Below are 14,027 nucleotides of genomic sequence, written 5' to 3'. Positions count from 1 at the left end.
TAAAGAATTTTCGTCCCGAAAATTTGAGTCAAGTCATGATGAGTGTCTGAAAAAAAATAAGAAAATTTTCAGTTTGTCATAGATACCCTGTTGGATCTAGGGTTACACCTAACATCACTGTGGTTTCAGATCTGCTCAGGGATCGCCGGAAAATTATGGTGGTGGTGGATCTGAGTCATGGCCCGAGATGCAGCAGCCTTTGTCCAGAAAATCATGGTGGTGTTGGTGTGGACTGTGGAGACAGGGAGATGAGTAGAGAGAGAGAGAGAAGACTAGAAGAGAGAGAGAGAGAGAGAGAGTATATCTTTAATATATATTATTTATTTTTTACAATATATCTGAACCACCTCGTTGAAAAGACCAATATACCCTCACATGCGTCTCACGTGAGGGTATTTAACTGACTTTTTCTAACCCAGTTAGCGTAAAGGACAAAACTTGTAGGAAAAAAAAGTTTAAAGTACACCGCCTGCAAGGAAACTAAAAAAAGGACACGAACCGTAATTCGTCTTATTTTAAAGGACAAAATTTGTAATTGGGTCTTAATATTAATAAATTTATAATATTATATCAACATACTTCATAGAAAAAGAAGAAGAAGAAAATTAATACTATTAGAAAATAATAGTAATAATAATAATAATATAATTTATGTACTTAACAAAAGTTTGTAATTAACCGTTTCTTAAAATTGCGTTGGAATATTTCCTACGCAATTCCAACGAAATGTATTACTTATATTATTGTGTTTTCTTTGTTACGCATTTCTCACAAAAAGATTACATAAAAGCGTCAACTAATTTTTTTGTTGGAAATATGTTGGAGTATTTGCTATGCATTTCCAACACAATTTCTTTTTGTCACTATCTTGTTACAAATCTGTTGCAAATTTAGGGCTTTCCTTTTGCATAGGAATTTAGTTAGAAATGTGTTGGAAATGGCGCTAGTAAGAAATGCGTTGGAAATTTTTATAGGAAGCATTACTCTTTTCTAGTAGTACCGCTCCACCACTAGATCATTTGCATAATTTCATAACATTTGATTGGAATGTTTAAAATTCCTTCACTTGCATTTAAATTAAAAAGGAAATCAAAAGGAAAATAGAACATCAAAGCCCGGCTTAATAAGAGCACATGACCTACTAGATACTTTATCCTCACATTTAACTGAACCTTGATTTTTTTAATTACTTGTATTAATTTCTATATATAGAGTCCTTGAAAATTTTAACATACCATTTCTATGAAATTTTTAAAAAGATTGAAATTTCGGGACCCGATCCCACATAAAGTACTGGGTCTGCCCCTGTCCTTACCCACCATGGTACAACATGTCTATGATCTCGTCCTTCAGTCAAACAAGATCGGATACACCACTACATGCATTTATATATATATATTTAATTTAATATTTTAATAAAAACATTAAATATGTTGATAGCAGTTGATGCTTGCATTACATGTCTTTACAAAGAGAAGAGAAGAGAAGAGAAGAGAAGAGAAGAGAAGCTCCCACGTTACCATATGATGACGTCCCACAACCTCTATCTGTTACCTTCATAATTTATTATAAAGCAGGCTCTACACTTGATGATGATCGTCACACAATAAATTGACAAAGACGTAATTCACAGTCTATGAAGAACTCATCCAAAGATTCTAAGGTAATCACTTATGTTTATGTGTTTGATAAAAGTCCTTGTGTCTATTTTGTCATTGATTTTGATAGGTAAATACATACAGAAAATGGTGGATATGCAAATACAAATATATCATGAGAAGAAGACTAACACAAGCAGAGGGTGTTTTGGGAAATTAGATCGAAAAATGGCATTGCAACAAGATGTACCAGATATAAATGGTTTTGAATATATTTTAGTTATTGAAATTCTAGTAAACTTGTTTTGTAATTTTGTTTTCAGGTAGAAAAACTTAAAAAGCGGCTTACACACGAAGAGAATGTTCATAGGGCTTTAGAATGGGCCTTAACCCGACCTTTTGGCCCGCTTCCACGCCTTCCTCCTTATCTCTCTCCCATGGTAGGACACTGTTCCATTCATAGTTGCATTACATTTTGAGCCACTAATAATAAACACAGAAATTATCACAAGAAATAATAATAATAATAATAATAATAATAATAATAATAATAATAATAATAATAATGCTTCAACCATTATACAAGAGTTGTCCTTTCGTAGGGTGTAAATTTTTGTTATTGATGTTAAAACCATAAATAAACACGTAAATTGTGCTACTAAGTGATCTACACTTTTTAGGCTAATATATATGTTTGTAAACGAACTAAACGTTCGTTCGTGAACATTCACTGGGAAGTTCGTTTATACATTAATGAATGAACATGAACAAGACATTTTGTTCATTTAGTTAAGCGAACGAACATGAACACATGTGTTGTTTGTTCTGTTATGTTCGTAAATGTTCGTTTACGGCTGCTCATTTAAATTCCTTTATGTTCGATAGTTTGTGTTTGTCTAAGTTCGTTTATTTATATATTCATTCAAATTTTAGGCCCATTAAAATTTAGTCTAGTTTTATGGAAAAAAATTCTAACCATTACAATTTAGTCTGTTGTTTAAGGACCAACGGATTGATGTTCACATTTACTTTTAATTGGTCTATGCTCAATTATTTTCGTTAATCTATGTTCGGTTATGTCTATTCGTTTGTGTTCATTTATGTTCGTGAACGGTTCGTTTATACCATTAACATAAACGAACATGAACACACTCACTTTCTTAACTAACGAACACGGACAACAAACCCGGTTCGTTTACTTCTTCGTGTGCGATAGTTTGTTCGCTTAATGTTAAACAAACTAACACGAGCATGCCCCCCCTTATGTTTGTTCAGTTCGTTTACACTTTACAGACCTACTAAAATAGAAAAGTAGTGAAAATTGGCAAAACTGATGGAAAATATTGAATGACGAGAACGAGCATTAAATGAAAGAATTCGGTCTTGACCTATGGGCCAGATGATCCGGCCCATCGAGATTTTTCCGTCTGTTGGTTATGGGTTCTGTAACTTCACTCTTAGCGCAAGTTATACCCGTTTAGAGTTTGGGCCCTTTCATGTTTATGTTTTGATCATTCTCTAGAACATTCGAATCAACGACTCAAAATGCATATCTTCCGACACGAATAATATTAATATATGTCTATTTTTCAATGAACAAAATTCTTATCTAATTATGTGTATTAACAGACACTGGAACTCCTAGCTGAGGTAGCTGTTTTGGAAGAAGAAGTTGCTAAGCTAGAAGAACAAGTGGTTCAACTTAGAAAAAACCAATATGAAGAAGCTATCCACATCTCTTTCTTTAAGAAGAATCTTGAAAATTCACTTGATTTTCAAGAAACTCGTAAAGACTCAAAAAACACAGATCACAATATTAACAACCACCAATCTACAAATCCACAAATCCAGATGGTCAAAACATTATCAAAAAGATCCCAAATCGACTACATGGCGTCAGAAAAATGCATGGATACACGAAAATTACATGTATGTGTTGGGTCTACATCTTTGGTAGAAAATGTATTGATGGTTAATTTTTTATTTATTGTTTTTGTAGTTTGAAAAGGGATTTTCAGGAGATGACGGGCCGAATAAGATCTCAGAAAGTATTTTGAAATGCTTAATGTTTGTTTTTGCACGAATGAGCTCAAATTCGGCCTTGAAAATGACAGAAATGCTACCTTCACTAGCCCCGTGTGAGAATCCATGGGCAATGGATTTTAAGGATCCATATGATATCTTTTATGAATTTGAGAACACGGATATCGGTCCATATAAGTACTTGTATGAAGTTGAAGCAACAACTGTTGATAAAAACCGAACGGCAATCTCTGTGTTCTTAGCACAACGACTAAAGTAAGTACTTGGCAGTTATATAATATCTTGTTCTTTTTTGAACATTATTTGATCTTGTTTCTTGATCTTTTAGGATCTTACTAGGAAAACTTGCATTGGTTGACTTAACAAGTGTCACACATCAAGAGAAGCTTGCTTTCTGGATTAATATATATAACTCGTGCATGATGAATGTAAATATTAATTTTTTGAGTCAATTGTTTTCATTTTGTGTTAGTTTAAACTGATCTTGATGTTTTGTGTGACGGTGTCAGGTGTTTCTTGAACATGGAATACCAGACACACCCGAGAGAGTCGTTGAATTAATGCAGGAGGTAATGATATTATTAAGTTTAAACTTTATATTAAATTATTAATGATATATAATGATTGTGGCCTTATTATTTGTTACTCATCAGGCAAAATTAAACGTGGGGGGGTAATCTTTTAAATGCATTTAGCATTGAACATTTCATATTGCGACTCCCGTGTCACGCAAAATATGTAAGTGAAACCGCTTATAGTACTCTTCTATTGTCTTAACTAAGAAACTATGACATACAAAACTGATTACATGATCTGTCATTAATGCTTAAGACTTCAACAAAGGGTTTCAAGGACGATGAATCATCCGCACGAAACATATTTGGGTTGGAGTTGTCTGAACCGCTAGTGACGTTTGCATTATCATGTGGAAGCTGGTCCTCTCCCGCTGTAAGTTATCAAAATCAGTTAATCTATGAATAAAAATAATATGTTAATGCATATTCTGGTCGGAAATTGTGGATTTGTAACTTGATTACCACTTTTAGGTTGTAAACAAGCCGAGTTGAGCCAGGGCTCGCATAAAGTTGAGCTTGGTTCGTTCGGTTTAAGAGAGCACGAAGAAATGGGTCATTAATAATTTTTCAAGCTCGGGCTGGGTTTACTTGTTATTTATTTATAATTATAATTTAAAATACAATAAAAATATATGTTATTTCACTAATTTTAACTCATATTTATGCATAATAATAGTTGTCAAGTTATCGTAGGGGTGACAATTTCTGGCACGACCTTCCAAACACAACTTGAAAATAATCAAGTTTTCGAGTTGACTAGTTAACCCATTTAGTTAAACAAGTCGACACCCCAGCCTGTTTAGTTAAACAGGTCGGCTCACTAGCCTGTTTATGACCCATTTAACCAATTTTTTACCAACTTGATTAACACATTTACAATTGGTTAGCACCAATCAACCCCGTTTGACACGTTTAGCTAAACGGATTAAACATGATGTGTTCAGGTTACACAATTTTAACTGTGTGGGTTGGGGTTGATGGTTTTGACACGACTAAAAATGTGTTCGGGTCGAACAGTTCAACCCGCCAACCCGACACGATTGACACCCCTATAGTGATTGTATAGTTACTATAAAAAGTACATTATATTTGTGTAAATAACTGACTTGTAAAGCTCAGTATGTGAAGTTGCGCCCGAGCTTGTTTATATGTGAAGTTTGGCTCAAGCTCGTTTATTAAATGAGCTCCAATTTAAGCTGAAGCTCCTTTACACCCTGAATTAAAAACTATACAACCCGGCCTGTAGTTTTAAATAAATAGATATATGTCTAATATTGCCACTCTTTTTGAATCATTTTATTTTTTGGAATGAAGGTAAGAGTATACACTGCCTCTGAAGTTGAAAATGAACTTGAAGTTGCAAAAAGAGAGTATTTGCAGGCTGCAGTTGGGATTTCAACCACAAAGCAACAGCTAATGATACCAAAACTGTTGGATTGGTATATGTTTGACTTTGCTAAAGACATGGAGTCTTTTCTTGACTGGCTATGCCTGCAATTGCCGGGTGAAGTCGGGAAAGTAGCAATGAAATGTCTAGAAAGAAAAACGAGTGAGCCACTTTCCGATCGTGTTCGGGTTAGCCCTTATGAGTTCCATTTTAGGTACCTTTTCTACAAATAATACTTTTCACAAATGTTATTATGATCAAGTTGCATACGGTTTTTTTTATAGGTTTTCTGATATACAATTATACAAATCTGTATAGAAAGCAGAAATCTGTATATGATACCGTTATCACATATATGTTTTGTGACACATTCTGGATTCTTGTTATAGAGTGGTGACTTAATTTTGGGTTGTATATTTTAAAGCATCATTTTCAGAATATATGAACCCTTTGATTACATTGAGGGTACGTGGGAGGAATAATTTGAGAACCTTGATAAGTTTTAAGAACTTAAGAACTCCATTCTCAAACACACATTTAATTAAATAGATTAGATTATGTGGTTGAGATTAAATTTGATTAAAAAATTAAGTAGGAGAGAAAATAAAGATTTATAGTGATTACACTAATTTAAATGTTCGTTACACCAATGTAAAAAGTCGACTCGGCGCGTAAAAATTATGTAACTTTTTACATACATGCATTGTAACCTACATATATTATTTATGTGTAAAAAATTTAAAAAAAAAAAAATTGTTACGTTGAGTTCTTTCGAGTTCTTAAACTCAAAGTGATTTTCAAAATAAATCTCCTAGAGGGTACGGAATATAATCATTGTTTTATACATATACGGGCCTACATATAGGCCCGTTCTTGTCGAAAAAGATTTTTTTTGTAAAAAAATGTACGCTCTAGGAGTTGACATGAAAGGTAGTTAAGTCATTATAATTACACAGCATATGTATTGAAAATGTGGATGTAAGGAGAAGAATATGTTTAGCAAAATGTGTAAAAGAGTAATCTCAATCTAATAAGTCATAAAATGATGAACAATACAATCCTCTACAAATAGAGGCTAAACATGGGAAACAGATACAAGAATGATTGTGTGTATATCCCTGACAAACTCTCTAATAAACAAAAGAATAAATTACGGCAAATTGGATTTATTAAATTTACCTCCGTGTGGTTGGTCATTAATGATCCTAGTTGAGAATATTCATGCTATAAGTCCTACCTTTTAAACATTTTCGTTTATTTAGACCTCCTTTAAAAAAAATAAAATTTTAACGACGTTAAGTTTTATCTGAATTTCAAACCGATGTTTTAGGGCTTTTGATAAGAAGGATGATACAACTCGATTGATATAAAACTTATTTTGAAACAGTTTTCTAAACGACTTGCTTTTTGGTTTGAAAGTTAAAATCCAATTTGCCATAAATATGTAGAATTGCCCAAGCTTATATGCCACATGATAAAATTTTAATCAAAACTATGGCAAAAACTAAAACTACATTATACGATTCTCGTAGTTCTCAATATTGATGTAAACAGTAAGATTTATACTCGTTATTCATCATATAAAAACAAAGCAAAATGAAATCGTCATTTATCAAGTGAAAAATAAATTAAGAGTTGGAAAATGATTCATTTAGTTTTTAATTATTTGATAATTTCAATCTTACTTTATTTGATTAAATTATCTGACTTAAAACTTGTCTAAATCAATAAGTAATTTTAACTTTTAATATAATTAGACATAGCATGTTTAGCCATAGAATCATTTTTTCTTCACCGAGAAGAAACACTTCACAAAAGGGTCCACGGGTTTAATTTGGCTCCTCGCACCTCACTTTAATAATATAACTTTTATTAATTATTATCATTCAAAAAACATATGTGAACGTCTTAGAAAAGGCCTGTATACTAACATTTTATTTATGTACTTTTAGTGCAAAAAGAGAAAAGAAAAATAATCACTTGTTTTTTTTTTCCATTTTAGAAAATTTCAAAATTCAAAAAATGGTAAAAATGAAATATTTGTTCATTTATTTTAACATTAAATAAAAAAATACACAAAACTCGTTTATATGTATCGACACATAGGTAAGTTATGGTTATCATGTGTATGTATTTTTTGTACACATAACATACACATGTGTAAATACACGTTTGTTAGTATAAAAACATATGAAAAAACTAGTTTAATGTTTTCTTTTCTATATAACATAGCATTTGTATGATGGGTTATTTTCTTACGTTGGTTTTCGCTGAAAGTTTGTTGGAAAACTCATTTTCAACAATTTTTCTAAAAAAAATTACGTGGAAAAACACATGTTTGAAAAATTATTTCTTACATTTTTCTAATAACTTTTCCTACAAAATTGCTACAAAATTATGTTGTTGCAAAGCTTGTACAACTTTCCAACAAAACCTTTTTCTAATTTTTTAATCTATTTTTCTAATTTGTACAACTTTTCAACAAAAGTATAGTATTCTTTTCCAACAAATTTATACTTACACTGTTTTCCAACAATTTTCCAACAAAAATAACAAACCTGATTGATAAATGTATATTTTTTTTAGATATAGCAACAATTTTCCAACAAAGATATGTGTTGTTATTAATTTGCTGCAATACTGTAGCAAACTAGAGCTAGTTTTTTTTTTTCTTTTTCTTTTTGAAATTTGTTTTAACATTTGTAGAAATTACATGTATAAATATTGTAGGAATTTTTCGTAGAAAAATGAAATGTTTTTTAATAGTGTGTAAGAGTAAAAGTTTCTAATATTTTTAAGTGTTGATATATACAATAACTAGTTTTAGAGCCCGTGTTACACACGGGGTAATTCAAATTATAAAATTATAAGTAAAACAAATAATTACATAGCGTCTATGAAAAAAAATGTATTACATCTATACTTGTATCTATACAATGTGTACATGAATTGATTTTATTTGTATCACAAAATGGTTTTTTTTAAATGAACTTAATAAAAAAATGTCCGTGCAAAATCGTACCCGAGAATGCTTCTTTCTATTGAAAAATTCATTATCGGTGTCATATATGTATAATTGAAAGAATTTTGATTATGAACCAATTTCGAAAATAAGACTTCTCATACGATAGTAGTTCTAACCACTCAGTCTAAATACAAAAGAGGCGTTACCTTTATTGATATATCTATCAATTTACCACCCATCAAAGGAAAGTGGGATATTAAATTGGAACAATGGATGTTCTTCAAGAACTATGTTTTTCTGAGCTACACCATAAAAATAATGTTGATAAGTTTCAGAGGGCTTCTCGACTTTGTTATAATGACAACATAAAAAATAGCATGTTAACCCATTCAATTTTGTGAATTTTTTGTTTCATTTGAGCATAGTTTTGCATGACATGCTTCCCATACAATGTTCTGATCACAATTGAAGGAAAAATTAATGCTGATATATATAAATATTTGAAATATGATAAAAGTTAGAAACATTGATAGGCATGGGGGTGACATGTTGAAAGTGTCCTTTTCTTAACTTTTAATAGTTGAGGAAAAAATAGTTAATTTGCCAAATCCCGAACCTCTTGATTATTTCAAAAAATACCATTAAAAATAAACTTAAAACCCGAATCATGTTTAAAATTCTAACTTTCATACTTTTGACAATTTAAAGTCAACACTTTGAACCCATAACAAATTTGACGATAAATCTATTTTACATTCTCAAACTTTTAAAAATACTTAAAATTTTCATTTCTGACCCGTAACAAATTTTGACCTAAATGTAGTTAACTTGTACCAAACAATTTATTTACCAACTTTTGACCGATAAAATCAAATTTAACTTCCACAAAAAACCCAAATCAATTTTCATTTGAGAAAAATGATTTGTTGTTGATTTTTGGAATTCATCAAGTATTTTGAAATATATAGTAAAACAATATCTTAATATTTATATTTATAAAAATATATAGATATTATATAAATATAGTGTAAAAGGAAAGTAAATAATTATTGATTTATTACATATATTAGGGTATATTAGTTTTGAAGGGAAAAAATTGTGAGAATTAATCAAAACATAACAAGTGTTTCTATTTATTTTACTTTATTAGAATAGGTAGAAGTGATAAACGATATAGGTTTTTCTATTTTTAATTTTAATATTTTCTTCTCATATTAATTTAGTCTTCTACAACGACCTCTTCTGTAGATTAAATGAAAAATGTTGTACTTTTATAAATGTAGGCACAATATTTAACTTTGTCAGACTAGCCAAGCTCAGTATGAATCTCGAACTCAAACTCTTGGGTAACGTTTTATATGCAGCAATGACAGAGGGAATAGAATAATTTATTACGTGAACTGAAAAATATGATATTTGGTTGCTCAATGGAATGAAATAATCCATTATACATGGAATCTTATTCAATTAAAACCATTCCTTCCCACCCTTTATTTTTTTTTCATTCCATTCTCTCTTCACCCTACTTTCTCAACAATACCACCACTTAACAACAACCACCACCACCATTACTACCATCGCCACCACCACCACCACCAGCGCTACCACCGTCGTCGCCACCACCATCACCTTACAACCAACGTTACCACCGCCACCGTCGTCGCCACCATCGTTGCGATAACCATCGCAATCATTGTCATCGTCTCTGCTTGGTCGCCACCGCCACAACCATTGTCGCTGCCTAACCACCACCACCTGACCACCACCATCGTTGCCGCCACCCTACCTTCGGCATCACTACCAATGCTATCACCGCTTGACCACCGCCACCCCCACCACCACCGCCACCACAACCATCATCCCTGCCGCCTGACCGCCACCGTCACCGTCACCATCACCATCACCACCACCATTTTCGTCATTGGAGCTACTATCATCACCGTCGCCAACGTAGTTTTTTTTATTTTGGTAAAAAAAAAATTAATTTGAGATTGGAGTGTTTTTATTATTTCTATTTCATTCCTATAGTTTAACCAAACAGGACAAAGTAATGTAATGATCTATTTCATTCCCTTATTCATTCCATTTCTTCTTTCATTCTATTTCCCGTTCATTTGATTACCTCTAATCAAACATACCTTTACCTTTCTGCTCATAATTTGATTTCAGCTAATAATACACTTGTTCAAATCAGATCATCTTTAACCTGTTGATAATCATAACAAAAGGCAAAAGACTCGGTATATATTGAAGACATGATACATAATTGTATATAATCTTGTCTCCCACCTTCATAAAAGGCTATGTGAATCTTGTTGGTCCTTGTAACACATGTTAATTTTCAAACAGGGAAAAATCATGAAAATATTAACTTTGACTAAATAAATTGCTTCTGATTATTATTATTATTGTTTTTAAAATAGTTGCTTATCCTTCACAAAAGTTACAACTCAATAAAAAACCAATCAGTCTGATTATAAAATGTGGCCTAAAAACATGAATCACGATATTAACCTCGTTTTCGTTAAATATCACAATATAAAATGTCATTTTTGACTAAATTAAACAGACATCCGATGTCATTTGGTTGATTTCTATCGGTTGATATTGTAATTTAGGTAGAAAAGTAGGTTTCAGAATCATTTACAAAAATATATATATATATATATATATATGAAAAGAAAAAAAAAATGGTCTAAAAGAATTGACCCATTTTTTCTTGTTTAAATAATTTTGTAGTCAAACGAAACAGTTAGATGATTTTCCATCCAAATAACTAAAAAAAATTTTTAATATATCACTTGGTACTATTAACTTTCTTGCGTCCAAGACTGTGAAGCTATTTAGTTGTGTATAACAGGTCATGAATAGTGATGATAATATGTTATGACCCTAAGATCTATTCAACAAAGGCTTGCGACGCAGCTTGTTGCATGTTTGCATTTCATATTCGATGTAAAAACTTCTCTATAATGAATATCGCTAGGTATTTAACAAGGTTATAACTCTTTTAAATATAAACTTTATTTGATTCAAATGTACTTATTCATAAACTTGACATTTAATCACACTGAAATTCGAAGGTGCCAAAAAACAAGTCTACAAGAAAAGACACTCAGAGAAACCTTAATCATTGACATCAACATATACATGTTGTTGACAAATAAATTAATGTTGTTAAACAACTTAAACAAGAAGCCGGCTGCTTTCTTGGACTGGGTCCAAGTCCAACACCTTCATTTGTATAACAATAACCGCCATTTCTGTCTTTCTCTTCAACAAACAACCATGGAAGTCATATCACCACTGATTTCCATGGATCTCCACTCGAGTTATCCGGCCACCGTCCCGTTTGCATGGGAGGACAAACCCGGTGTCCCAAATCCGTTGTATAAATTTCTTGAACAAGATTTTGAATTTGATGTTAGTGGAGAGTTCAGTAATGATTCGGTTCCTGCTGAAGATTTGTTTGATGGTGGTGTGATCAAGCGTTTGGAGACGACAACCAATGTTTTCAAAACCGGACCAGATGAGTCTTTTTCCAGGAGTAGAAGAACACAGTCTTTTTCTACACATAGGGGCTGGCAGGTTCCATGGGAACAACAATCACTGACAACCAACAGCGTTAAACCTCGGCTGGTTTCATCGTCATCCACTCTTTCTGCTTCTTCGTCTACTAAAGGATCGAAAAGATGGAGCTTCAAGAACTTGTTTTTGTTTAGAAGTGCTTCGGATGGACGAGCTATGGACCACGATCCATTGAAGAAATACTCGGCCATATTCTTTAGAAAACATGATGAGGAGTTTATGAAATCAAGTGTAAGGTCTGTCGAGCCACATACGCATGGGTCAGGGTCGGGTTCAAAGAGGAGCGGGGTATCGGCTCACGAGTTACATTATAAGGTCAACCGGGCAGTTGCGAATGACATGAAGAAGAAAACATTCTTGCCATATAAACAAGGTATATTGGGAAGCTCAGCCTTCAATCCAAGTGCTCATGCACTTTCAAATGGGTTTGGGGTTTCTAATCATAGTAAGGAATAAATTTTGTTATTGTTGTGTTTGATAAGATATGATTAGACCATAAATAAATTTAGTTACATTTGTGTAACTCGATTCGTCCAGCATATAGATCATGGCCGCACTATAGTTTTACTGTTTTGTTTTTGCTCCTTAGTTGGTTAAAGGCTTAAAGCTATAAGTTTCTAGTCACTCGTACATATCTTTTGAAAGTGTCTCAACAGTACTCTTAGTTAGAAAATAAGGGTACTTTGCTGAATGAAATCAATGACCCATAAGCCAGTTATGTACATGGGTTTTGACACTAAAGAAATAACGGATCAAAACTAGCCCACAAATCAAACAAGTTTAATACTTTTATAGAAGGTGAAATGTCGTTCACCATAAGTAAACAAAAAGCGTTGACACACTTTCTGTAGAAATATGTTACGGTGGCGGCCTTAAGAATCGTGCCCGGTCGAGACGGAAAAAATATACCACTTATGTCTTAACAAATTAAGTGGCGGCCCTAAGAATTGTGCCCCGGTCGAGATGGAAAAAATATACCACTTATGTCTTAACAAATTAAATAATGCAAAATAACTTTTTTTAACGGACTATTAAATTTATAGCGATATAAATAACAATGAACAGAATCATGGTATTAGAATGAGCTTATTATAACAATATGCTTATAATTGTTCGGGCATTCTCTCTCTCTCTCTCTCCCTCTTTATATAATATCAGGATATTTTTAAAAAAATTTGTCTCTAAGAAAACATGTTCCTAGACGCCCACATTGCCCATCCTTGAGGCCACCTCTGGTTACACAAGACATTTTTTTACAGAGGTGGGCTTTATATTTGATAGACTCATTAAAATTTTTATACTGAATCTTGAAATTTAATAAAATCTACGTCTTAAACTAGAGAAAAATGAGTTAATGGTCAATTACTTAATTTACAAGGAATTAGGATTAGGCTTTGATATCTATAAATATGATTTTTAGAACATGAAATGTTGGGTTCGTAGGCCTTGTTGGCCCGGTTTATTTTATGAAGTCAAAGAGGAGACGGGTGTGGGCGGTCGGGCTTGGATTTCTTGCTTAATAATTTACTAACCTTAGTTCAATATCTATAAGAACCACATCATGTACTTGTAATATTTGTCACTCAATAAAGAATACCTAGTTGCCACCCGTGGACATAGGAGAAATTGCAATGGGCCAACTAATATAGAGAAAGGAAAGTCCAAGGGCCCAACCGGAAAACCTAAAAAGTCCATTAAACCCACTTGTCGTTTTGCAATTCAGATCCCAAGACAATCTAAGCAGCATGAATGGTATGTGAAGACCATAAATAAAACTCATTACTATGTACAAACAAAAGAACTTTGTTTGTTGACAATGAGTACTCTTTCCTGGGAGATTGAGCCGATTCTCAAAGACAATCCAAATATAG

At 32.5% G+C, this 14,027-nt stretch overlaps 3 protein-coding genes across 3 annotated transcripts; all 3 read left to right on the top strand.

Moving 5' to 3' along the window:
- The first annotated feature begins 1,745 nt into the window (after positions 1-1,745).
- LOC143621991 (uncharacterized) lies at positions 1,746-4,252 on the top strand. The gene is made up of 6 exons (XM_077093256.1): positions 1,746-1,844; positions 1,922-2,038; positions 3,228-3,527; positions 3,598-3,896; positions 3,970-4,069; positions 4,151-4,252. The coding sequence occupies exons 1-6, from the start codon at positions 1,746-1,748 to the stop codon at positions 4,250-4,252; spliced, it is 1,017 nt and encodes a 338-aa protein (XP_076949371.1).
- A 70-nt stretch (positions 4,253-4,322) lies between these two features.
- Positions 4,323-5,876, top strand: LOC143621990 (uncharacterized; the record flags this gene model as incomplete). The annotated part of the gene is made up of 3 exons (XM_077093254.1): positions 4,323-4,379; positions 4,485-4,589; positions 5,531-5,876. Coding segments are annotated over 3 exons (468 nt in total), but the record flags the coding sequence as incomplete, so codon positions are not given.
- A 5,903-nt stretch (positions 5,877-11,779) lies between these two features.
- On the top strand, positions 11,780-12,612 carry LOC143621989 (uncharacterized). Its single transcript, XM_077093253.1, has one exon. The coding sequence runs from the start codon at positions 11,857-11,859 to the stop codon at positions 12,610-12,612; it is 756 nt and encodes a 251-aa protein (XP_076949368.1). The 5' UTR covers positions 11,780-11,856.
- Positions 12,613-14,027: the final 1,415 nt, after the last annotated feature.

The sequence above is a fragment of the Bidens hawaiensis genome, unplaced genomic scaffold (genome assembly GCF_021521415.1).
Source record: "Bidens hawaiensis isolate Kalapana, Puna unplaced genomic scaffold, B.hawaiensis_p1.1 tig00003004_1, whole genome shotgun sequence".
Taxonomy (NCBI): domain Eukaryota; kingdom Viridiplantae; phylum Streptophyta; class Magnoliopsida; order Asterales; family Asteraceae; genus Bidens; species Bidens hawaiensis.
Note: the sequence above shows the minus strand (reverse complement) of the source record. Positions and strands in the feature narration are given on the sequence as shown.